The 27,381-nt window shown below is 45.8% G+C and overlaps 1 protein-coding gene across 1 annotated transcript; it reads right to left on the minus strand.

The window, feature by feature from the left end:
• LOC105497575 (acireductone dioxygenase 1) lies at positions 1-27,110 on the minus strand. Its single transcript, XM_011768758.2, has 4 exons — positions 26,946-27,110; positions 21,033-21,152; positions 2,702-2,881; positions 1-630 (listed from the first exon to the last, which is right to left on the minus strand). Exons 1-4 carry the CDS (start codon positions 27,063-27,065, stop codon positions 511-513), a joined length of 540 nt encoding a protein of 179 aa, XP_011767060.1. The 5' UTR covers positions 27,066-27,110; the 3' UTR covers positions 1-510.
• Positions 27,111-27,381: the final 271 nt, after the last annotated feature.

The following is a 27,381-nucleotide window of genomic DNA, read 5'->3' on the forward strand; positions in this document are numbered from 1 at the left end:
TAAGATTAAGGCATTCACTTTATTTTGAACAAGGAAGTGGCATAAGCAACTCAGTGTGTGCCCCTTAAGGTGCGAGCTCTTCCCCCATACCACTCCCCACCCCAAGGCATAATTTTGGGAGAAAAAAGCGTCTTCTATCTGGCGAGCTGTTATCTATGATTGCACCTTCTTACACGGCAGGTACGGTATCACGTCCAGACGAGCATCTATGGAGCTGCATTTCGTGAGATGAAACTTTCATTTAGGTCTGAACTGAACGCATGAACACACACAGGGCCACGGACCCACTAGCCTTGACTGAGTTACAGAAAATGAAGGTGACTCTTTACACTTCCAAGTTGCTTTCTAGATCCTTTCATTACAAAAGATTCTGGTCAAATAATCTTACAAAGGAGAGATAACCTAGCCTCAAGTCTATCCTCTAAAAGCAAAGAGAAAATGGTGGATTTTCTGCTCAGTCATCATACTGGGGACCTTCACGAGGCACGTGTTAGTTCCCAGGCAGCACTGCTAGGCTGTCTGTGCCAGAAATTTCATGTACTGCCCGCGGGCTTCGAAATGGTCAGCGGGCCGGTTGTACGCTGTCCACACCGGTTCTCCCACAAACAGCCGCATGGCCTTCGCGTAGTTCTGGAAAACAGACAAACGTGCCCAGCATCTCATTAAACCAGCCGGCCTTCTACTTACTTTTATTTATTAACATATCAACTTATTAACATTCATTGCTATAAACACTTCCCTTGCTATTTTTATTCTGTGTCTTTAACAATTTAGGCCACATTTTATTCTCGGAAGGAAAGTTTGTATCAGGTGGTGCAGCTGGCACTGCCTGTCCTCACGCGCCAGGTAAGAGCATCTGGAGCCGAGGCTCGGTGTTGAACTCCGCACCTCCGCACTCTCTATAGAGACGCACAGTTAGGAAAAGCACCGGCTCCAGCCCCATGTACCCTTCACCTCCTCTCCACCTCGTTTGGCTACAGTTTTCTTAAGAACTAGCATCGGCCGGGCGCGGTGGCTCAAGCCTGTAATCCCAGCACTTTGGGAGGCCGAGACGGGCAGATCACGAGGTCAGGAGATCGAGACCATCCTGGCTAACACGGTGAAACCCCGTCTCTATTAAGAAATACAAAAAACTAGCCGGGTGTGGTGGCGGGCGCCTATAGTCCCAGCTACTCGGGAGGCTGAGGCCGGAGAATGGCGTGAACCCGGGAGGCGGAGCTTGCAGTGAGCTGAGATCCGGCCACTGCACTCCAGCCTGGGCGGCAGAGTGAGACTCCGTCTCAAAAAAAAAAAAAAAAAAAAGAACCAGCATCAGGGCCCACGTGTTGCTGGTGGGCAGGAAAGGACAATTCGGAGACATCTGTCCAAACTAAAAACGCACGTGCCTTTTAATTCAGTTTTCACTTTTAGGAATTTACCCTACAGAAAAACACGTAAGTGCAAAATGACAAGCATGTCAGGATATTTATTACAGCACTGTTCACAAGAGCAAAAAATTGGGAGCAATGTATGTCCTCATTATTGGGGGTCAAGGACTCGCTGAAATAACTTAATGGTTAAATGCAGTAGAGTATGTCCAGCGCCAGAGTACAGTGCAGCTGTAATCAGGGCTAGAGGCTGGGAGATACTGATATGAAACGTCCCCAGTGAACATCATGTAGAAAAAAGTAAAACGTAGAACCACAGGCAGAGTCTGCTGCCTCCTGTTTGAAAAGGGGGATAGTAAGAATCCTGACCAGGCCGGGCGCAGTGGCTCACGCCTGTAATCCCAGCACTTTGGGAGGCCAAGGCGGGTGGATGACTTGAGGTCAGGAGTTCGAAACCAGCCTGACCAACATGGTGAAACCCCGTCTCTACTAAAAATACAAAAATTAGCTGGGCGTGGTGGTGGGCCCCTGTAATCCCAGCTACTCGGGAGGCTGAGGCGGGAGAATCACTTGAGCTTGGGAGGCAGAGGCTGCAGTGAGCCGAGATCCAGCCACTGCACTCCAGCCTGGGTGACAAAGTGAAACTCTGTCTCAAAGAAAAAAAAAAAAAGAATCCTGACTGACATGCACTTGGATATACATCAAGTCACTCTAAAAATAATTTTTTAAATGGAATACTGGTTACTTTCAGGAGAGAAAGTGGGGGGCTGGGAACGGGTCAGAGGGATACCTTTCATAGGGTCCCCTCTCTTATTTCTAAATTTTAAACCATGTGCATTTACTATTTATTCAAAAATTACACTTAAATCTCAGCGTTAGCCCCAGTCACCTCCAGTGAACCCCAAAACTACCTTATTTACGTTTATTGCCAATCCTGACTGGACTGCGTTACTGTTCAATTCCAAAACTGAAATGTTTTTAAAAGTGACAGTGTGGCAACATGACAACCCTGCAGATGCCTCAGCACCAAGCACGGGCTGGGGCAGGGCCAGGCTCGTGGGTGTGCCCTGCCTGTACCTGCCCCCACCTGGGTATGAAACGCACACCTGTCCACCAGGATCGCAGGCAGGGGCCCCGGAGGCTGCCACAGGACAGCAGTCGCCTCGGACACCGCCTGCGGCTCCACAGAGACTCTCCTTGAAGCACAGGTGGAGGAGTCCCGAGCCCGGAGACCACACTCAGAGTCTGCGGAGGCCGTGCAGTTCAGCGGCAGGGATGCCGCGGTCAGGGCCACCACACAGGCCAGGCTTGGGGACAAAGCACAGCGCTCCCACCTTTTCGTCCACGGTGAAGCGGTGATAGATCCCTGCGGGGAGCGTTATCATGTCTCCCTTCTCCATGAAGATCCGGATCCACTTGTCCTCCTTGTCCCTCACGTCGAAGTACCCGCTGCCGTCCAGGATGTAGCGGATCTCATCGTCCAAGTGCAAATGCTCCTCGTAAAACATCTTAATCTAGTGCAGGACGAACATTCCTGTGAGTCTACCGGAGACCTGTCACGCAAGCTCGCACCTGCCCACTCAGCAGCCTGAGCCTCTGGTGGGTCAGAACTCAGGTGAATGGGATTTCTCTCCATAAAAATGAAAACTACACTTGCTAAGAATTATTTTCCTAACAGTATAAGGGCCAGAGCTAGAATATTTTATGAAACCTGTCAACAAATGGGCAGTAACTGAAAGTGAACAGACCTGCAGCAGAGGTTCTGAACACTTCACACGGGCCAACTCACCCAACACGCACGGCCCCACGAGGCTTCACACGGGCCAACTCACCCAACACGCACGGCCCCACGAGGCTTCACATGGGCCAACTCACCCAACACGCACGGCCCCACGAGGCTTCCCACGGCCAACTCACCCAACACGCATGGCCCCACGAGGTGGCTGCTCTGTCAGCCCCATTTTACAGATGCGGGAATGGTGGCACAGAGAGGCTAAGTCACTGGCCCAACCTCACACAGCGAGACTGCCCCAAAGACACCCTGGCCCCAGGCTCACACCCACCCAGTGTGCTGCACACAGCAGTCATGAAATCACAACACACAGGGTGAGTGAGAAGCCAGTGGACATTGCAGGGAAGCAGGCACAGACTCCACAAGCAACTTCTATTTCTTCACATTTGACTTTTGTGTCTTTTTTTTTTTTTTTCAGATGGAGTCTTGCTCTGTCACCCAGGCTGGAGTGCAGTGGTGCAATCTCAGTTCACTGCAACCTCCGCCTCCTCAGTTCAAGTGATTCTCCTGCCTCCCAAGTAGCTGGGATTACAGGCGCCTGCCACCATGCCCAGCTAATTTTTGTATTTTTAGTAGAGATGGGGTTTCACCATGTTGGCCAGGCTGGTCTCGAACTCCTGACTCATTCACCCGCCTCGGCCTCCCACAGTGCTGGGATTCCAGGCAGAAGCCACCACACCTGGTCTGACTTTTGTGTCTTTCTGAAGGTGTTTTCTTCCTAACATTTTATAATAAAAATATTCAAGTATGCAAAAACATGGAGAGTATTTGACTGTAAATATCCATACCACCTTCACCAAGACTGTGCCCTTATAATCTGACTCTGCTTGCATTGTTCATATCTCCACATCTCCCACTCGGGGGGTTTTAAAGCTCCATATATATATGTGTGTGTGTGTGTATGTGTGTGTTGTGTGTTTTAAAGCTTCCATATATATATCACATATAAAATATACACACACATATACATTTTTTATATATACATACACACATATAAAAGACAGGGTCTCACTCTGTCGCTCAGGCTGGAGTGCAGGGGCACAATCATAACTGACTACAGCCTCAAACTCTGGGGCTCAAGAGATCCTCCTGCCTCAGCCTTCCAGGTAGCCAGGACTACAGGTGTGCACTACCACACCTGGCTAATTAAAAAAAAAAAAAATTTCTAGAGAGAGGGTCTTACTATGTTGCCCAGGCTAGTCTCAAACTCCCGGCCTCAAGTGATCCTCCTGCCTTGGCCTCCCAAAGCACTGGGATTATAGGCATGAGCCACTGCACCCAGCCAACTTTGTTATGCTTTACAAAATCATAAATAAAATGAAAACAGTATTAGAAGGAAAACCTTAAATTTGAAATCAATCTATTCATAGCCACACAGAAAGAAAAGAGAAACGGAAATAACTTTTTTTTTTTTGGAAATGGAATTTCACTCTTGTTGCCCAAGCTGGAGTGCAATGGCACAATCTTGGCTCACTGCCACCTCCGCCTCCCAGGTTCAAGCAATTCTCTGCCTCAGCCTCCCGAGTAGCTGGGGTCACAGGCATGCGTCACCACACCCGCCTAATTTTATATTCTTAGTAGAGATGGGGTTTCTCCATGTTGGTCAGGCTGGCCTCGAACTCCCAACCTTGGGTGATCTGCTCACCTCAGCCTCCCAAAGTGCTAGGATTACAGGCGTGAGCCACCACACACGGCGACAAACAGAAATAACTCTTGAACATATTATTTTGACTACATCCTCAGGCTAAGACAGAAAAACCGCAACCCAAGCTTAGGTTGCACTCAGTAGGCCTGCTGTTTGTCACGGTCTGGGGGCAGCCATGCTGACGCTGGTGTATGTGTTGTGGGATTGAGAGGATGGGAAAAAGATTGGTATGACTGGGAGCCGGGCTTCTCACAGTGAGAGGAAAGACACAAATACTGATGAGGAAGGCGAAGGAGAGCCCTGTGGATTTCACTGGAATTAGAGTTGTCCATTTGAACTACTTGATACACACACACACGGACACACGCACACTCACACGTGCACTGTCACACATGCACACGCTCACACACATGCTAGTATTCACACACACCTACACACACGTACACATGTGTGCATTCACATTCATATGCACATACATGTACACACGTGCATTCACACATCCACACACATGTACACTCACATGTGTGCATTCACACACGCACACACGTACACACGTGCATTCCACACACGGCTACACACTCGCACACACGTACACTCACATGTGTGCATTCACACACTCACATGCACACACGTATGCACATGCATTCACACATGCACACACATGCACTCTCACGTGTGCATTCACACACATGCACACGTGCATGTACATATACACACTTGGGTGCATTCACACACACATATGCACACATACACTCTCACATGCGTGTATTCACACACACACACTCTAATCCCGCCCACTGAAAGCACCTGAGCAGTGACTTTCAGCCAAGTTTCTAAACCCCAGGGCTAGGTGCCAGGAAGAGCAGCTGACCCTGCACAAGGTTGGGAAAAGCAGGAGGTGGGCCTGGACACGCTGTGGGTCCAGAAAGTAATGGGCTGGGGATGCGTCAGGGGACAGACGCCAGCTAACGAGGCTCCTGCTTGCCAAGCCTGAGGTCTGGAACAACGTGAAGATCAAAATAAATTCCAGCAAGAACAGACCCTAGACCAACAAGTGAAACAAGAAGGCCTCAAGCCCCAGTGGATGCCAAGTGAACAGGGAAGAAGGGGACACACTTTCTGACAGTGAAAACCAACCCCCGGGTGAGTGCCATTGCACGGCCATGACACTCACAGCCCACGAAGGCAGGAAGCATCAAGACTTACTAAAAACGTGGCCAGGCGCGGTGGCTCACGCCTGTAATCCCAGCACTTTGGGAGGCCGAGGCGGGCGGATCACAAGGTCAGGAGATCGAGACCACGGTGAAACCCCGTCTCTACTAAAAATACAAAAAATTAGCCGGGCTCGGTGGCGGGCGCCTGTAGTCCCAGCTACTCAGGAGGCTGAGGCAGGAGAATGGCGTAAACCCAGGAGGCGGAGCTTGCAGTGAGCTGAGATCGCGCCGCTGTACTCCAGCCTGGGCGACAGAGCAAGACTCCGTCTCAAAAAGAAAACAAAAAAAAAAGACTTACTAAAAACGTTGGGTGAAAGTGTGAGGGGAAATGGGATATTCATGGTCTAAAAGTAACTCTCCACATGTATCTTACCAGTTACAGAGGAAAAGAAAAGGAACTTCCCCACGGAGAAACCTGATGGACGCCGGCTTCACCCAGGTCACACTGTCATCAGCAGTGAGGGGCCCTCGGACACGCTTACTCACAACGCCACCGCCCACTGTGTAGGATTCCCGCTACATACAAACACACAACCTGTCTAACACTGAGGAAACCAGTGGCAATCACAAGATCGTCAGAAAATAAGGTTATTTTAGAAAAACAAAGGATAAGCCTGCATCAGCAGGAGGGTTTTACACCAGGAGAGAAGTAATTCCAGAAGACAGCGATGGGGAAGCTAATGTAACTTACAACATCAGCAGCAGGCCAGCCTCTGCTATGTGAGATCAAACGTGGCTGAGAAGAGGCCGGCTCATCTAAACCTCCGCGTCAGAGTCACGCCATTTACATCCCCCAGAATCTCGTGAATCGTACAGCATTCAGTGAGCAATAAAGACAATATCTGGACTCCAACCAGCAAGAATCATCTGACATAGAGCAAAGAGACTCGAATCACACGACAGATCTATTTTTGAACAATTTCCACATTCTTAAGCTCTTCTGCTCTTAGTTCTATCTGGTATTGTCGGTTCACCTGCGTATGTTTCTAAGGAGCTTAGAAGTTACCACTCCATCCTACCAAGTGAAAGCAGAACAAACTGAAAAACCAACTCTTTTTAAATCTGTAAGAGAAGTGAAGTCACAGGGCAAACCACCACCCCTCACACTGGAGAGAAGGCAGACAGAAAGATCCACACCTAACCAGGGCAGAAACCCCTACGGGAACCAGGGCTGGGGTCGAGAAACCCAAACTGTACTTGACCAGCTGGGGGCTCCGTGTGGACAAGTCGGAGAGCTAAAAAAACCTCCAGACCCAGCCATCAGGGGCCTCACACTTTTGTAAATTTTACTTGCAAAAGCTCTACCAGGTCCCAACAGTGAGTATCAGAGAAAGTTCCCTGTGCTTCTGGCAGAAGGAGGGAAAGGGGGCCATTCTGAAGTCTATCAGGACACATCTGAAATCTGTTCTTGCGAAGGCCTGTAGTCAGGAGAACTCAGCCAGCGAGATCCCAGCCTGCGGGCTTTCACGAGAGCCTGACCCGGGTGAAGGGAAACACAACTCCAGCCCCTCCAGAATTCCATGTTATGGACTGAATACAATTACCCCCCTCCCCGGGGTCCACGGGCTAAAACCTACCCTCTAATGTGGTGCCATTGGCAGGTGGTGTCTCTGGGAGGTAATTAGGATTAGATAAGGTGATGAGGGTAGAGCCTTCATGAATGGGATTAGTGTCCTCATAAAACTCCCAACAGAGCTTGCTTCTTCTACCCACCACGTGAGAACACAGCAAAAACAGTCATCTATAAACCAGGACGCAGCTCTCACAAGACACCAAAGCTGCCGGTGTCCTGACCTCGGGCGTCCCTGCCTGCAGACTGTGAGAAATAAATGTTTGTTTTAAGCCACCCAGTTTATGGTATCTGGTTACGGAAGTCTGAGCTGACTAAGACAGGAGCGGAAAGGAAACCCCAAGTCCAGCCGCTATCGGCCATCATGTCCCACTTAAAGGAGGGAGTCTGAGAAACACTGGTGAAGTTCATTGCCCAGAGGCACAGGCTGACTACAAGACTGAGACTGTCCTAACTAACGCAATATGAAGAAATATAAGGCATACTGATTAGAAAGGAAGAAATAAAACTCCCTTTGCTCGCAGATGATATCACTGTCTTGGTAGGAAATCCAAAAGAATCAACAACAAAAAGCTCCTGGAACTAACAAGCAATTATGGCAAATTTACAGGATACAGGGTTAATACACAAAAGTTAATCACTTTCCTATATACCAGAAACACAGCAGGTGATATTTGACATTAAAAACACAAAACCATATACATTTGCACCCCCAAAAAAGAAATGCTTAGGTATGAATCTAACAAAACATGCATAAGATCTACAAGAAAACTACAAAACTGTGATGAAACAAATCAAAAACTAAATAAATGGAGAGATATTCCATGTTCATGAATAGGAAGACTCAGTAGTGCTAAGATGTCCATTTTTCCCAACTTAATCTATAGGTTCAGTACAATCCAATTCAAAGTTCCAGCTAGTTATTCTGCACATATCAGCAAACTGATTGTGAAGTTTATCTGCAGAGGCACAAGACCCAGAATACCCAGCACAATATTGAAGAGGAACACAGTTGAAGAACCGACACTACCTGACTTCAAGACTTACTATCATGCTATAGAAATCAAGACTGTAACACTGGTGAAATAATAGAAAAATAGATCAACTGATCTTTGACAAAGGACCAAAGGAAATACAATGAAAAAAATAATAATCTTTTCAACAAATGGTACTGAAACAATGGTAAATCCACATGCAAAAAAATTACTCTAGACATAGACCTTATACCCTTAACAAAAATTAAGATAATATGATCACGGGCCAGGTGCAGTGGCTCACACCTATAATCCCAGTGCTTTGGGCCACTGAGGAGAGAGGATCGCTTGAGGCCAGGAGTTTGAGACCAGCCTGGGCAACACAGAGAGATCTCATCTTTGCAAATTAAAAAAAGAGAGAGAGAGGAAAAAAAAAAGCCAGGCATGGTGGTGCATGCCTGTAGTCCCAGCTACATAGGAAGCTGAGTTGTGAGGGTCACTTGAGCTCAGGAGTTTAAAGCAGCAATGAACAATGATCACTGACTCATTAAAAAAAAGTCTCTTAAAAAAGGTTTTTAATGATTACAGAGCTAAACATAAAATGCAAGACTCAGCCGGGCACGGTGGCTCACGCCTGTAATCCCAGCTCTCTGGGAGGCCTAGGTAGGCCAATCACTTGAAGTCAGGAGTTCAAGACCATCCTGACCAACATGGTGAAACCCTGTCTCTACTAAAAATACAAAAATTAGCCGGGCATGGTGGCACGCACCTGTAGTCCTAGCTACTCAGGAGGCTGAGGCAGGCGAATCGCTTGAACCCGAGAGGCAGAGGCTGCAGTGAGCAGAGATTGTACCACTGCACTCCAGCCTGGGCAACAGAGTGAGACACTGCCTCAAAAATAAATAAAGAAATAAAATACAAGACTATAAAACTTCTAAGACAACTTCCAAGATAGGAGAAAATCTAGACAACCTTAGGTTTGGCAATGACTTTTTAGATATGGCACCAAAGGCACAACCCATAAAAGAAAGAACTGGGCCAGGCGCGGTGGCTCACGCCTGTAATCCCAGCACTTTGGGAGGCCGAGACAGGCAGATCACAAGGTCAGGAGATCAAGACCATCCTGGCTAATACGGTGAAACCCCATCTCTACTAAAATACAAAAAAAATTAGCCGGATGTGGTGATGGGCGCCTGTAGTCCCAGCTACTTGGGAGGCTGAGGCAGGAGAATGGCATGAACCCAGGAGGTGGAGCTTGCAGTGAGCGGAGATCGCACCACTGCACTCCAGCCTGGGCAACAGAGCGAGACTCTGTCTCAAAAAAAAAAAAAAAAAAGAAAGAACTGATAAGTTGGACTTCATGGAAACTAGATTTTCTGTTCTGCTATCAGGAGAATGAAGACAAGCCATAGACTAGGAGAATTTATTTGCAAAAGACATATCTGCTAAAGGACTGTTATCCAAAATATACAAAGAACTCTTAAAGTTCAACCATAAGAAAACAAACAACCTGATTAAAAAATGGGCCAAAGACCTGAACAGACACCTCACCATAGAAGAGGTACAGATGGCAAATAAGCACATGAAAATATGTTGCATGTCATATGTCATCGGGGAATGCAGATTACAACAAGGAGATACCACTGTACATCCAGAAGTACGGCCAGAATCCAGAACACTGAGCACACCAGAGGCTGGGAGGGTGCAGAGCAGCAGGAATCCTCACTCCCTGCTGATAGGAACAACTGGGACAGTCAACTTGGAAGACGGTTTGGCAATTTCACATAAAACTAAACATACTCTTACCATACTATCTGTGATGGTTAATACTGAATGTCAACTTGATTGCATTAAAGGATGCAAAGTATTGATCCTGGATGTGTCTGTGAGGGTGTTGCCAAAGGAGATGAACATTTGAGTCAGTGGGTTGGGAAAGGCAGACCCACCCTTAATCTGGGTGGGCACCATCTAACCAGCTGCCAACACAGCTAGAACATAAAGCAGATGGAAAAATGTGAAAAGGCTAGACTGGCCTAGCCTCCCAGCCTACATCTTTCTCCTGTGCTGGATCCTTCCTGCCCTTGAACATCAGACTCCAAGTTCTTCAGTTTGGGGGCTCGGACTGGCTCTCTCTGCTCCTCGGCTTACAGACGGCCTATTGTCGGACCCTGTTATTGTGTGAGTTAATACTTAATAAACTCCCTTTTATATATATATCTCTGTCCTGTTAGTTCTGTCCCTCTAGAGAACCCTGACTAACACCCTATCCAGCAATTGTGTTCCTTGATATTTACCAAAAGGAGCTGAAAACTTATGTCCACACAGAAACCTGCAAGAGGATGTTTACAGCAGCTGTATCCATTCATTGCCAAAACTTGGAAGCAGGCAAGATGTCCTTCAGTAGGTAAATGGATAAATAAACTGTGGTACATCCAGACAGTGGAATATTACTCAGCAATAAAAAGAAATGAGCTACCAAGCCACAAAAAGACAAGGGAGAATCTTCGATGCATCTTATTATGTGAAAGGAGCTAGTGTGAAAGGTTATCAACTGTATGATTCCAACTATGGGATATTCTGGAAAAGGTAAAGCTATGGAGGCAGCGAAAAGATCAGTGGTTCCCTGGGGCTGCGCGGGGAGGAGTGGAGAGGTGGACCACAGAGGGTTTTTAGGGCAGAGAAACGACTCTGTATGACTTGAGAATGGTGGACATGTGTCATTATACATTTGTTCAAATCCACAGAATGTACAACAGCAAGAGTGGACCCTAATGTGAACTGTAGACTTTGGGTGGTCCTGATGTGCCAGTGCAGGTTCACCAGTTGAAACAATGTACTGCTCTGGGGAGAGAGGTTGATAAGGGGGAAGACTGTGCAGGTCAGGGGGATGGGTGTGTATGGGAAGTTTCTATATCTGCTTCTCAATTTTGCTGTGAAGTTAACACTGCCCTAAAAAACAAAGTCCAATAAAACTTACTTTTATTTTTATTTTTTTGAGATAGAGTCTCACTCTGTCACCAGGCTGGAGTGCAGTGGCACGATCTCGGCTCACTGCAACCTCCACCTCCCGGGTTCAAACAACTCTCCTGCCTCAGCTTCCCAAGTAGCTGGGACTACAGGCCCACACCACCACACCCAGCTAATTTTTGTATTTTTAGTAGAGACAGAGTTTTACCATGTTGGCCAGGATGGTCTCGATCTCTTGACCTCATGATCCACCTGCCTCAGCCTCCCAAAGTGCTGGGATTACAGGCGTGAACCACCGCACCTGGACTTACTATTTATTTATTTTTTATTTTTTTGAAAAAAAATTTTTCTTTTTTTTTTTGGAGACAAAATCTGGCTCTGTCGCCCAGACTGGAGTGCAGTGGCACGATCTCAGCTCACTACAAGCTCCGCCTCCCAGGTTCACGCCATTCTCCTGCCTCAGCCTCCCAAGTAGCCGGGACTACAGGCGCCCGCCACCACGCCCGGCTAATTTTTTTTTTTATTTTTAGTAGAAATGGGGTTTCACCGTGTTCGCCAGGATGATCTCGATCTCCTGACCTTGTGATCCACCCGCCTCGGCCTCCCAAAGTGCTGGGATTACAGGCGTGAGCCACCGCGCCCGGCCGAAAAAATTGTTTTAAACTGAAAGCATTCAGACGCACAGAAGCTGAAGGAATCCTTAACAACAGATGTGCACTACAGGAAATGTTACACAAAGTCCTTCAGGCAGTAAGGAAAGAATGTCAGACAGAAACATGGCCCCCACACCACAGAATAAGGAACACTTGGAATGAGAGCTACACGGGTAATCAGAGAAGATTTTCTTCTTATTATTCAAATCTCTTTACAAGGTAACTTACTATTTAAACAAAAATAAAAACACTGTACTGTGGGGTTTGTAAAAGTAAACTGGGCCGGGCACAGTGGCTCATGCCTGCAATCCCAGCACTATGGGAGGCTGAGGCACGCAGATCGCTTGAGCTCAGGAGTTCAAGACCAGCCTGGCAACACAGTGAGATTCTGTCTCAAAAAAAAAAAAAAGTCAATTGTCTGAAACAATGGCACCAAGATGAGGTGGAGAAACAGAAGCTCAAGCTGTGCCGACACGCAGAGGTGCACTAATACTTGAAGGCTGGCAGGTCGGTCAAGGATGAAACTTCTGGTTTCTGGTTGGACACGTAAAGCACTTGGAAGTCTTACTCCCCTTCTTAGATCCAACACAGAACTGAAGTCCCTGGATAAATTACCACCTTGAATCTGCAGAGAGACGCGGATACACAGAACCACAGCTGAGATCAGTTTCCCAGGAGCCATGAACTGGCAGGAACACTTCCCAGGCAATTTGGAGAAACTGCTGCAGGCTGAGTGTGGACTAGCTTGAGAGAGATCTTAGGTGCCTGGTATGACAGGGACACTGCACTTTTATGGGTTTGCACATCCAGAAACCCCCACCTTGTGCTCACAACAAAGATCCGAGAAAAATCCCTTTATGTATCAGGCAATAAAAGGGAAAAAGGAACCATTTTTTTAAAAACCCAGAACTCTGTCCATAACAAAAACCAAGGGAAACAACTTTGCCGGCGCCTTCTCTGTCATGGGAGAAGGGCAGCTGGCCAACTCCAGCCCTCTCTAGCCCAAAGGAACAAAGAAGAGGCTAAGAAACACTTTGAAGGTCGGCCCAAAAACTCAGGCCCAGTAAAAGACTAAGACCCCTAATCATAAGCCCAAGATTATAGAACACTTCTCCTCCCCAGTGCCTCACCCTCACATCAACAGGGCTCCGGAACAATAAGTGAATCAAAGCTGCAAGAAATAAATCTCTTAACAAAGGAGTTTTTAGGAAAGCAAAGACATCCAGGGGAGACAAAACAAAACAAGGAAACCAAAGCCTCTGGCATCGACAGCTACAGCAAACATTCAACACAGCAAAACTTCTACCCAGATAACACAACACCTCACATGAATGGCCTCTTCACCTCAGCTCCTTTTAACAGCTACAGCATATCAGGCTGTCAACAAAAATAACAAGGCATGATATAAGGCGAGAAAAAATATAGTGTGAAGAGACAAAGCAAGCAGCAGAGAGTGACTGGGACGTGTCACATATTTTGGAATTATCAGATAGAAAATTTTAAAAATTGTGGCTATATAGTAAGGGTGATATGGTGTGGCTGTGTCCCCACCAGAATCTCATCTTGAATTGTAGTTCCCATAATCCCCACGTGTGGTTGGAAGGAACCAGTGGGAGGTAATTGAATCATGGGGGGTGGCTTTCCCCATGCTATTCTCGTGATAGTAAGTTCTCATGAGATCTGATGGTTTTAGAAGGGGCTTCCCCCTTCAGTCAGCTCACCTTCTTCTCCTTCCTGACATCACGTCAAGAAGGATGTGTTTGCTTCCCCTTCTGCCATGATTGTAAGTTTCCTCCCCAGCCCTGCAGAATTGTGAGTCAATTAAACTTCTTTCCTTTATAAATTACCCAGTCTTGGGCAGTTGTTAATAGCAGCATGAGAACGGACTAATACAAAGGGCTCTATGGAAAAAGTAGACAACATGCAAGAACAGATGGGTAATATAAGCAGAGAGAGGGAAGCTCAGAGAGAATCAAAAGAAAATGCTGGAGATCAAAATCACTCTAACACAAACAAAGAATACCTTTGATGGCTTCATTAGTAAATGGACTAAGCTGAAGGAAGAATCAGCAAGCTTGAAGACATGTCCGTTGAAACTTCCCAAACTGAAGTGCAAAGATAAAAAAGAATAGGGAGCAGGGATTGGGGGAGAATAAAGTAGCCCTGAACTGTGGAACAATTATAAAAGTTGTAACATATGTATAAACGGTATAACAGAAGTAGAAGAAAGATTAAAAAGTGAATAAATATTTGAAATAATGTCCACAAATTTTCCAAAATTAATGACAGACACCACACAGATCCAGAAAACTGAGAGAACACCGAGCAGGATAAATGCGAAAATATCTGTACCTAGGCATATCATATTAAACTTGCAGAAAGCAAAAGACAGAAAACCTTGAAAAAGGCCAAAGGAAAAAATGCACCTAACCTATAGAAGAAAAAAGATAAAGAATTACATCAGACCGTTCCTCAGAAACTATACAAGCAAGCAAGAAAAAAAAAACTACCAACCTAGCAATCTGTATCCAGGAGAATTATCCCTTAAAAGTGAAGAAGAAATAAAGACTTTCTCAGACAAACAAAAAAGAAAAGAATTTGTCGCCAGTAGACTGACCTATCTTGCAAATAAATGTTCACAGAAGTTCTTCAAATGAAAAAGAAAATTATGTAAGTCTGAATCTCAGATCTAAATAAAGTGGAAAGAGAGAGTAGAAATAAGAAGAAAACTAAAACACAATCTTTTATTTATTTGTTCTTCATTGATCTAATAGATAACTTTATTCAAAGTAATGTCAGTAATAATGTATTAGGTGATTATGGGATATGGAGAATAAAATAAATAACAGCCATGTTGTAAGAGATGGGAGGGAGGAATTGGGAATACTCAGTTATTGGGTAAATGTATACTATAAACTCTGAGGCAACCACTAAATTTTTTTTTTAATGATAAGCTAAGAGGAGAGAAAGCAGAATCATATAAAATGTGCAATTAAAACCAGACAAGGCAGAAAAAGAGGGGAATATTTAAAAACAACAATAGGCCGGGCACAGTGGCTCACGCCTGTAATCCCAGCACTTTGGGAGGCCGAGGCAGGTGGATCACGAGGTCAGGAGATCGAGACCATCCTGGCTAACACAGTGAAACCCCGTCTGTGCTAAAAATACAAACAAATTAGTCGGGCGTGGTGGTGGGTGCCTGTAGTCCCAGATACTCAGGAGGCTGAGGCAGGAGAATGGCATGAACCCAGGAGGCAGAGCTTGCAGTCAGCCAAGATTGCGCCACTGCTCTCCAGCCTGGGCAACAGAGTGAGACTCTATCTCAAAACATAAATAAATAAATAAAAATAAAAATAAAATAATAAAGAACAAGCACGACAAATAGAAAACAGTCCCAAATATGGTAGACATTAATTCAACTGTATTAATAACCAATTTAAACATAAATGATCTAAATATACCATTAACAGAAACTATCAAAATGGATTTTAAAAACTAACTATAATACATGTCATCTACAAGAAGCCCTCTCTAAATATAAAGACACAAATAGGTTAAAAGTAAAGGAATGGAGAAAGATATACCACATTAACACTAATCAAAAGAATGCTTCATGCCGGTAATTCCAGCACTTTGCAGGGCCAAGACTAGAAGATCACTTCAGCCCAGGAGTTCAAAAGCAGCCTGGGCAACACAGGGAGACCCCACCTCTATGAAAAATGAAAATGAATTAGCCAGTTGTGGTGGTGTGCACCTGTAGCCCCAGCTGCTTAGGAGGCTGAGATGGGAGGATCACTTGAGCTTGAGAGGTTGAGGCTGCAGTGAGCCATGATGGCACCACTGCATTTCAGCCTGGGTGACAGAGAAATACTTTGTCAAAAAAGGAAGAAGGGAAGAAGGAAGGGAAAGAGAAGGCAAGAAGGAAAGGAGAGGAAAGGAAAGGGAAAGGAAGGAAAGGGAAGGGAGGGGAGGGGAGGAGAGAGGGAGGGGAAGGGGAGTGGAGGGAAGGAAGGAAGGAAGGAAGGAAGGAAGGAAGGAAGGAAGGAAGGAAGGAAGGAAGGAAGGAAGGAAGGAGAGGGAGGGAGGGGAAGAAGCTGAGGGAGCTATCTGAATTTTAAAAACAGCAAAATCATCAGAGATAAAGGGGGACATTATGTAATAATAAAAGGGTCAATCTTCCAAGGGAACATAACAATCTTTATCACATATGTATCTAACAGCTGAGCATCAAAATATGTGAGGCTAACACTGACAGAATTGCAAAGAAAGATAGACAAATCCACTATTATAGTTGGAAATTTCAATACTAACAGTAATTGACATCCAACAAGCAGAAAATCAGTAAAGATATAGTTGATCTGAATAATACCATCAATCAACTGTTCTTATTGGCATTCATAGATTACTTCATTCTACAACAATAGAATATCCATTCTTCTCAAGCTCACAAGAAACATTCACCAAGACAGATAACATTCTGGACCATAAAACAAGTCTCAATATATTTACAAGGACTCAAATTATACAAAGTTTATTCTCTGACTACACCGGAAATAAATTAGAAACAAATTTAAAAATCTAGAAAAATTCCCAATTAATTGGAAACTAACAAATATCTAAAAACAAAACAAAACATCCCCACAAGTCAAAGATAAAATTGAAAAGTAAATTAATTAGAATGTATTTAAAATTAAATGAAAATAAAAAATATATCAAAATTATCAAAATTTGTGTGATGCCACTAAAACAGTACTCTGGGGGAAATTTACAACACTAAACCCCCGTACTAAGGAAAGAAAAACAACACTCTGCAAGGCCAACATGGGAGGATCACTTGAGACCTGGAGTTCAAGACCAACCTGAACAACCTGGTGAGATTCCATCTCTACAAAAACTTTTTTTAAGAAAATTAGCCAGGCCAGGCGTGGTGGCTCATGCCTGTAATCCCAGCACTTTGGGAGGCCAAGACGGGCAGATCACCTGAGGTCGGGAGTTTGAGACCAGCCTGACCAACATGGAGAAACCCCATATCTACTAAAAATACAAAATTAGCTGGATGTGGTGGCGCATGCCTGTAATCCCAGCTACTCGGGAGGCTGAGGCAGGAGAATCACTTGAACCCAGGAGGCGGAGGTTGCAGAGAGCTGAGATCGCACCATTGCACTCCAGCCTGAGCAACAAGAGCAGAACTCTGTCTCAAAAAAATACATATATATATTAGCCAGGCATGGTGGCACATACCTGTAGTCCTAGCTACTCAGGAGGCTGAAGTGGGAGGACTGCTGGAGCCCAGGCATTCGAGACTGCAGTGAGCTATGATTGCACCACTGCACTTTAACCTGGGTGGCAGAGCAAAATAATAATATTAATAATGTCTGTTTCTAAAATAATAATAAAAATAATGATGAAGAAAGAACTCAAATCAGTGACTTCAGCTTCCACCTAGGGAACTTAGAAAAAGGAGCAAATTAAAACATGTAAAAGAAGACAAATTATAAAGGTCAGAGCAGAATCCAATGAAATAAAAAATAGAAAAAGAGAAAAATCAATGAAACCTAAAGTTTTTTGAGAGGATCAATATAATTGATAAGTCTCTATCCAGACTCACGAAAGAGAGAGAAGACACAAATTATCAGTATCAGGAATGAGAGAAGACAGCACTACATACTCTACAGATATTAAAAGGATAATAGAAAATATTCCAAATAATTTTACGGCAATAAATCTGACAACTCAAATGAAATGGACAACTGCTTTGAGAGAAACAAACAAATAATGCTCATTCAAGAAAAAAATGGGTTAACTGAATAGCCCTACTGTCTAGTAAAGAAATTGAACTCACAGTTAAAAACCTTCCCACAAAGAAAACTACAAGCCAGGCCGGGCGCGGTGGCTCACGCCTGTAATCCCAGCACTTTGGGAGGCCGAGGCGGGCGGATCACAAGGTCAGGAGATCGAGACCACGGTGAAACCCCGTCTCTACTAAAAATACAAAAAATTAGCCGGGCGCGGTTGTGGGTGCCTGTAGTCCCAGCTACTCGGGAGGCTGAGGCAGGAGAATGGCGTGAACCCGGGAGGCGGAGCTTGCAGTGAGCTGAGATCGCGCCACTGCACTCCAGCCTGGGCGACAGAGCGAGACTCCGTCTCAAAAAAAAAAAAAAAAAAAAAAAGAAAACTACAAGCCAAGATGGCTTCACTGGTGAATCTCCGAACATAAGGAAAGAATAATACTATCTACAAATACTCTTCCAAAAAACTGAACAGCAGGGACTACTTCCCAGCTCATTTTATGAGATCTGCATTACTCTGATACGAAATTCAAACTAAGACACCGATATAGTTTGGCAATGTGTCTCCACCCAAATCTCATGTTAAATAGTAATCCTCAATGTTGGAGGTGGGACCTGGTGGGAGGTGACTGGACCACGGCGATGGATTTCTCATGAATGGTTTACACCACTCCCTTGGTGCTGGCTTCACCACAGTGAGTGACTTCTTGCAAGATCTGGCTATTTAAAACTGGGTGGCACCTCATTCTCTCTCTTGTTCCCACTCCTGTTATGTGAGATACCTGCTCCCACTTTGCCTTCTGCCATGACTATAAGCTTCCTGAGGCCTCTCTAGAAGTAGAAGGAGTGGGGCATTGCTATAAAGATACCTGAAAATATAGAAGCAGCTTTGGAATTGAGTAACAAGCAGAGATTAGAAGTGTGTAGAAGGTTCAGAAGGAGAGAGAAAAGATGAGGGAAAGTCTGGAACTTTTTAGAGACTGGTTATTTGATTGTGACCAAAATGCTGATAGTCATACACACAATAAAGTCCAGGCCAATGAGGTCTCAGATGGAAATGAGGAACATATCGGGAATTAGAGCAAACATCATACATGTTTGCCTCAGCAAAGAACTTGTCTGCATTCTGTTCATGCCCTAGGGATCTGTGGAAGTTTGAATTTGAGAGTGATGACCTAGGGTATATGGTAGAAGAAATTTTTAAGCACCAAAGTGTTCAAGATGTTTCCTGCCTGCTTCTAACAGCCTGTGCGCAGATGCAAGAGCAAAGGAATGACCTGAAGCTGGAACTTACATTTAAAAGGGAAGCAGAGCATAAAAGTTTGGAAAATTTGCAACTTGGCCACATGGCAAAGAAATAAAAAGTTTTTGAGAGAGGATTTCAAGCAGATTTGTAGAGCAACCACTTCCTTGAGAAATTTACATAACTACAAAGAAGCCAAGGGCTGATAGCCAAGACAATGGGGAAAAAACCTCAAAGGCATTTCAGAGACCTCTTCCTAGAGAAATTTGCATAACTTCAAAGATAGCCAAGGCAATGGGGAAAAAAACCTCAAATGCATTTCAGTGACCTTCAGGCAGCCCCTCCCATCACAGGGCAAGAGGTCTAAAAGGAGAGAATGGTTTCATGGGCCAGGCCCAGAGCCCCTTTGCCCTGCAGAGCCTCAGGACACTGCTCCCTGCATCTCAAGTGCTTGGGTTCTGCTACGGTTCTAGCCTCAGATCAAAAGGGCCCAGGTATAGCTCGGGCCACAGCTCCAGAGGGCACAAGCCATGAGCCTTTGTGGCTTCCATGTGTTACTAAGCCTGTGAGTGCACAGAGTGCAAGGGCTGAGGCTTGGGATTCTCCAACTAGATTTCAGAGAATGTATGGAAAAGCCTGGGTGTCTAGACAGAAGTCTGTTGCAGGGTAGAAGCCCTCATGCAGAACCCCTACTAGGACAGTGCAGAGGGGAAATGTGGGGTTGAAGTCCCCACACAAAGTCCCCACTGGAGTACTGCGTAGGCACTGTGGGAAGAGAACCACCATCCTGCAGACCCAAGAATGATAGATTCACTGGCAGCTTGCACCCTGCACCTACAAAAGCTATAGACACTCAAAGCCAGCCCATGACAGCAGCCTCAGAAGCCCCTGCAAAGCCACAGGGGCACAGCTGCCTAAGGCCTTGGGAGCCCACTCCTTGCACCAGTGTGCCCTAGATGTGGGACATGGAGTCAAAGGGTATCATTTTGGAGCTTTAAGATTTAGTGGCTGCCCTGCTGAATTTTGAACTTTCATGGGTCCTGTAGCTCCTTTCTTTTGACCAATTTCACCCTTTTAGAATGAGAATATTTACCTAATGCCTTTACCCCCTTTGTATCTTGGGAGTAACTAACTTGTTTTGATTTTACAGGCTCACAGGTAAAAGGAGATGAGTATCAGATGAGACTTTGGACTTGAACTTGGGACTTTTGAGTTATTGCTAGAACAAGTTAAGACTTTGGGGGACTATTGGGAAGAGATGATTGTATTTTGAAATTCAAGAAGGGCATGAGATTTGGGAGGGGCCAGGGGCAGAATAATACAGTTTAGATTTGTGTCTGTACCCAAATTTCATATTGAAATGTAATCCCCAGTATTGAAAGTGGGACCTGGTGGGAGGTGAGTGGATCATGAGGATGGATTTCTCATGAATGGCTTAGCACTGTCTTCTTGGTGCTATCCTTGCTACAGTGAGTAATTTCCTGTGAGATCTGGTCATTTAAAATGGTGTGACACCTTGCACTCTCTTTCATTCCCACTCCTGTTATGTGAGATGCCTGCTCCTACTTTGCCTTCTGCCATGACTGTAAGCTTCCTGAAGCCTCCCCAGAAGCAGATGGCGGGCCAGGAAACAGATGCTTCCTGTAGAGCCTGCAGAACTGTGGGCCAATTAAACCTCTTTTCTTATAAATTACACAGTTTCAGGTATTTCTTTATAGCAATGCAAGAATGGCCTCATACAGACATTAAAAGAAAAAAGAAAGAAAATATTGCATTAGTAGTGATAGTGCTTGTCCTGGAAATCCAGGGCTCCCTTACCTTTTCTTCATAATTTGGTAGTTTATCTTTGCATATGGTTATGATGTCCATCCAGGAGTAGTTCCTCTCTCTTCGGATCTTTTCTAATTCTGGATCATTCTCATATTTGTCAGCATCCAGCTAAAAGAGTTAACCCACCACAAACAAGAGCTCAGATTAACAAGGAGATGTAGAAACATTCCCTTTCTGGATCTCCAATATGATTTTATACTCCAAATTTATCATTTGTTATTTTTTCAACCATCAACAAATTCTCTTCATTTCTTCTATCCATTTAATGGATTTTCCATTCTCCAGTACACCAGCTATACATACAACGGATTTCTGTTTGATTTCTGCCTCCCTTCTCTGCAACAGTCCATCCCGGGGAATTCTTTTTCCCATTTTGAGATGATGGTCCCACCAACTCAAGCCTGTCTGACCTATCCACAGGTCCCTCACTGTGCCCTGTTTCTCTGCCACCATCCCACTCATGAGTCTCATTGATCCTCAATGCCATTTCTTTGGTCAGTTTGTTTCCATGAGCCAAAACATTGTATGCTCTCACAGCTTGCAAATAAAACTCAAGTTAATTAGGCTGAGTTAATTAACCTTCTATCATCTGGCTTTTCTACATCTATCTGTTCCTTGTCTCCTACTTTTTAAAGAACTCTACATTCTAAACCAAATAGGATTGACTATCTTAAAAATATTTGATATTTAACATCCCCACAACCTTGCTCATGAGTTTTCTATGCCTAAAATTCCCATTCAACATTTTCATTTATTACAGTTCTATCGCTATTAAGGTTCAATTTTACTGTTCCTTCCTTACGAAGCACTTCCCTGATGAAGCTCCAGACAGAATTAATCTGAACTCTTAAAACTACTGGCAGTGAATTTAGCACACTTTATGTTTTGCAATAAACTGCACATTATATCATCACTACTTAACTGAACAACAAACTCCAGTGTTGCCGCAAGTCAGGGACCCCAAATGGAGGGACCAGCTGGAGCCGCGGCAGAGAAACATAAATTGTGAAGATTTCATGGACATTTATCAATTCTCAAATAATACTTTTATAATTTCTTATGCCTGTCTTTACTTTAACCTCTTAATCTAATTCTGGATCTTCATAAGCTGAGGATGTACGTCACCTCAGGACCACTATGATAATTGTGTTAACTGTACAAATTGATTGTAAAACATGTGTGTTTGAACAATATGAAATCAGTGCATCTTGAAAAAGAACAGAATAACAGCGATTTTTAGGGAACAGGAGAAGACAATCATAAGGTCTGACTGCCTCCCGAGGGGTCGGGCAAAAAGAGCCATATTTTTCTCCTTGCAGACAGCCTATAAATGGATGTGCAAGTAAGGAAGATATCACTAAACTCTTTTCCTAGCAAGGAATATTAATATTAATACCCTGGGGAAGGAATGCATTCCTTGGGGGAGGTCTATAAATGGCCACTCTGGGAATGTCTGTCTTATGCAGTTGAGGTAAGGACTGAGCTATGCCCTGGTCTCCTGCAGTACCCTCAGGCTTACTAGGGTGGGGAAAAACTCTGCCCTGGTAAATCTGTGGTCACACCGGTTCTCTGCTCTCGAACCGTTTTCTGTTATTTAAGATGTTTATCAAGACAATACGTGCACGGCTGACAATAGACTCTTATCAGTGGTTCTGTTTTTGCCCTTTGCCTTGTGATCTTTGTTGGACCCTTATCAGTAGTTCTGCTTTTAGGTCAGGCGTGGTGGCTCATGCTTGTAATCTCAGCACTTTGGGAGGCCGAGGCCGGTGGATCACCTGAAGTCAGGAGTTCAAGACCAGCCTGGCCAACATGGTGAAACCCCTCTCTACTAAAAATGCAAAAATTAGCCAGGTATGGTGGCAGGTGCCTGTAATCCCAGCTACTCGGGAGGCTGAGACAGGAGAATCACTTGAACCCAGGAGGTGGAGGTTGCAGTGAGCCGAGATCGCACCACTGTACTCCAGCCTGGGCAACAAAGAGTGAAACTCCGTCTCAAAAAAAAAAAAGTAGTTCTGCTTTTGCCCTTTGCCTTGTGATCTTTGTTGGACCCTTATCAGTAGTTCTGCTTTTGCCCTTTGTCCTGTTCCCTCAGAAGCATGTGATCTTTGTTAAACTCTTATTAGCAGTTCTACATTTTGCCCTTTGAAGCATGTGATATTTGTACCTACTCCCTGTTGTTACACCCCCTCCACTTTTGAAACCCATAATAAAAACTTGCTGTCTGAGACTCAGGTGGGCATCACGGTCCTACCGATATGTGATGTCATCCTCGGTGGCCCAGCTGTAAAATTCCTCTCTTTATACTGTCTCTCTTTATTTCTCAGCTGGCTGACACTTATGGAAAATAGAACTTATGTTGAAATATTGGGGGCGGGTTCCCCCAATACTCTAGAATGTATTAAAGTACTAGTCATAGATACGTTATTTTCTACAAAGATGACTCTAAAACTTAGCACATCCACTGCATGATATGCACAGTACTATTTGCTATGGTCTGAATGTGCCCACCCCAAATTCTTATGTGGGAACTTAACACAAATGTGACAGTATTAAGGGGTGGGACCTTTAGGATGTGATTAAGTCAAGCCCTCATTTATAGGATTAGTGGCCTTATAAGAGAGATGGAGTTGGGCGCTGCAGCTCACACCTATAATCCCAGCACTTTGGGAGGCCAAGGCGGGCAGATCACCTGAGGTCAGGGGTTCAAGACCAGCCTGTCCAACATGGTGAAACCCCATCTCTACTAAAAATACAAAAATTAGCCAGGCATGGTGGTACATGCCTGTGATCCCAGCTACTCGGGAGGCTGAGGCAGGAGAATCACTTGAACCCAGGAGGCAGAGGTTGCAGTGGGCCAAGATTGCACCACCAGCCTGGATGACAAAGTGAGGCTCCATCTCAAAAAAAAAAAAAGAAAAAGAAAAAAAAGAGAGAGAGAGGGAGAGAGGTAAGGGAGCAGTTTGCCCCCTCCACCACATGAGGACAGAGCAAGGAAATGGCTATCTATGAGGACAGGATCATCATCAGACACTGAATCTGCTGGCACCTTAATCATGGACTTCTCAGCCTCTAGAACTGTAAGAAATAAATTGCTGTTGTTTATAAATTGCCCAGTTTAAGCTATTTTTGTCATTTTGTTATAGCAGCAGGTATTTAGTTTATTCTAAAGGGATTTAGTTTATTCAAGCTAAAATAATCTTCCAATTGTATGTATGCGAAAAGGCTTTTTAGAACTCTGTGTCACGAATAACAGATTAGTAACAGATACACAAACATGTCCATTTGTGTTACCTCTGTTAAAAATTATGGGAGATGTTATATATATATATATAATGTTTATATGGGGTGTGTGTGTGGTTTTTTTGTTTTTTGGGTTTTTCTACAGATGAGGTCTCAAACTTCTAGCTTCAGGCAATCTGCCCGCCTCGGCCTCCCAAAGTGCTGGGATGACAGAAGCCACCATGTCTGGCCCAGCAGAGGTCATTGTTTTGGACTAAGCCACTGCACTAGGCCCCACGAGGAGACCAAACCAAAATGGAGCCACTCATGCCATATGCCACATGATCAAACTAAAACTTTAAAGAAGCAGGTGAATCTCAGACCAGCTTTTCCTGAGATCAGAAGATTCCTGTCTTCCTGAATCAGAATAAGGAAGTCGCTTTTGCTTTAACTCTTAGAAAAAAGTAACCTAACGTAACTTGATGTTAACCAATCAGCTGTTTTCCCTATTGTTATGTTTCTTTGTTGCCACCACACAAAACCCACTGTTGTGCTATTACCCTGTGGAGCTCTTATTCTATTTTGTAGAATGGAGGCTGCCCTATTCACGAATCAAGAATAAAAGTCAATTAGATCTTTAACTAAATTTGTTGTAATTTTGTCTTCCGACATCACTGATCCAGAATGGATATTAAGAAAGCACACAGGCCAGGTGCGGTGGCTCGCGTCTCTAATCCCAGCACTTCGGAAAGCCAAGGACGTCAGATCACCTGAGGTCAGGAGTTCAAGACCAGCCTGACCAACATGGAGAAACTCTGTCTCTACTAAAGATACAAAATTAGCCGGGCATGGTGGCATGTGCCATGTAATTCCAGCCACTCGGGAGGCTGAGACATGAGAATGGCTTGAAACCAGGAAGAGGAGGTTGCCATGAGCCATGATCACGCCACTGCACTAGAGCGTGGGCAAAAAGAGCAAAACTCTGTCTCAAAAAAAAAAAAAGAAAGAATACAAAAATACACAGGACATTAAAACCACAGAGTAAACATGATTTAATTTTGATAGCCCTTTGACTCAGAGCAGAACTAGACAGTAGGAAAAACTGTTTTGAGCCCATGTAATAATCTAAAAGATGCCTATGAAATCTTTTTTTATTATTTGAATACATTTAGAAGTTAACCTGTAAGCTCATTGTTGTTCTTAAAACCCTCAAATGCACAATGAAACTCCCCAGGTGTATTAATGTGAACCCTCTGGTTCTTTGGATTGTGGATAAATTAGACATTATACGCCAAAATGTATTCTCCTCTCATTAATGGAAAACTATAAACCACTTGATTGCTTTGAAGATAGTACCCTCCAGCAAGGTAAGTGTTACATCTTTTCCTCGGAAAGGGCAAATACTATGTAAACATTAACATGCATGCCCTGTTTGGCACTGGTATGCCAATTGTCACTTCCCTCTTCTGTTATTTGGGATACAACAAGATGATCTCCAAATATATTACGCTGGAATATTCTATTCTATAATCCTTTCCCAAGGGAAAAAGTGTGATAATTGTGTTAACTGTACAAATTGTAAAATCAATCAATGGTCCCCGGTAATCCTGTGTATTTTATTTAAATCACAAGAATGCACATTACATCCAGTGACCTCTCAGCCTATCCCTGAGGCCTCCCCTGGCCCTCTTCTCTGCAGTAAACCTTTGTTACCGCAAAACCACTTGCAAATAAACAAGGTGAGCGTATCAGGACTGGTGCTGTGCAAGCAATGGGACACCTGTGCAAAGCCTTGCAGCGCCTTGCAAAGCTAGCGTTACAGAGGCAGGGCTGACACCGGGCCCGGCCGGTACCCAAGCCAGCTCCACCGCCTGCTGGAGACGCCCCCACCCCACCACCGATAGCGACCCCCCAGGACCCTCGACAGACCGCAGCAGGACCCCGCCTGGATCTGGAGGTGCCTGGTCCCTCCCCCAGGACACTTCCATGCGGAGTCCCCCTTCCTCCGATATAAGAGAAACCCCTGGGCCTTTGACCGGGGGCAGCCAGACGGGCGCTGGGCGTTGGACAAGGCCAAGCATCCCACGAGCTCGCAGCCCAGCCGGCCGACCCTCTAGGCCGCTGCCAATCCCGGGGCTGCGCGTGCGCAGCGAGTCCCGGGGGCGAAGCCCCTCACTCGCCAACTCTGCTGCTGAGCATGCGCAGCACACCCCAAGCCACAGAAACGGACCGCCGACCCCCGCTAGCCCCGCTGCTGAGCATGCGCAGCACACCCCAGACCGCAGAAACGGACCGCCGACCCCCACTAGCCCTGCTGCTGAGCATGCGCAGCACACCCCAGGCGCCGGAAGCCGACCGTCGACCCCTTAAACTCCGCTGTTGAGCATGCGCAGCACACCCCAGGCGCTGGGAGCGGACCGCCGATCTCCCAATGCGACTGCTGAGCATGCGCAGCACACGCAGGCGCCGCGCAGGAGGCCCTGACCGTCCAGCCGCACTGCTGAGCGAGAGCAGCCCGCCCCAGGCGCCGGGAGCGGCCACGGACCCCCTTTCCCGCTGCTGAGCATGCGCAGCATACGGCGGCTCCCGGGCCGCTACCCGGCACCCGGAGGAGGCTGGGCTGTGCGCTTCGCTCGGGGGTCGGCGTCGCCCGCACGCTCTGCGAGCTTTCGGGCCGCGTACCTTCCAGTAGAGCACCCCCAGCCGCCGGAGCTGTTCCAGGCCCACCGGGCGGTCGGGGTCGGGGCGGTGGGGTTGCCGCGGGTCGCCCGGGGCGTCGTCCATGTACCAGGCCTGCACCATGACGCGCAGAGCGGGAGCTGTGTTCGAACCGTAGGGCCGCGCTCGGAGCCCGGCGGCCGCGCTTTCTTTTATAGGGAGACGTAGAAGCGCCGAGAAGCCGGGATTGGGCGGCGGGGCGGAGGCAGGACCGGCGCGGGGCAGGCCCCACGGCTCCGCTTTTCGGAGGCAAAGGCATTCAAGCCCCGGCCCTGCCCTGGGCACCCTCGGACCTGCCTGAGGCCCGTGGCCCGGGGTCAGCAGTTCTCCAGACGCGCCGGGGGCTGGGTGAAGCTCACCGTAGGCATCGCACGTGCCTTGTGTATGCCGTTGCCGTCTC

This window comes from Macaca nemestrina, chromosome 13 (assembly GCF_043159975.1).
Source record: "Macaca nemestrina isolate mMacNem1 chromosome 13, mMacNem.hap1, whole genome shotgun sequence".
Lineage (NCBI taxonomy): Eukaryota > Metazoa > Chordata > Mammalia > Primates > Cercopithecidae > Macaca > Macaca nemestrina.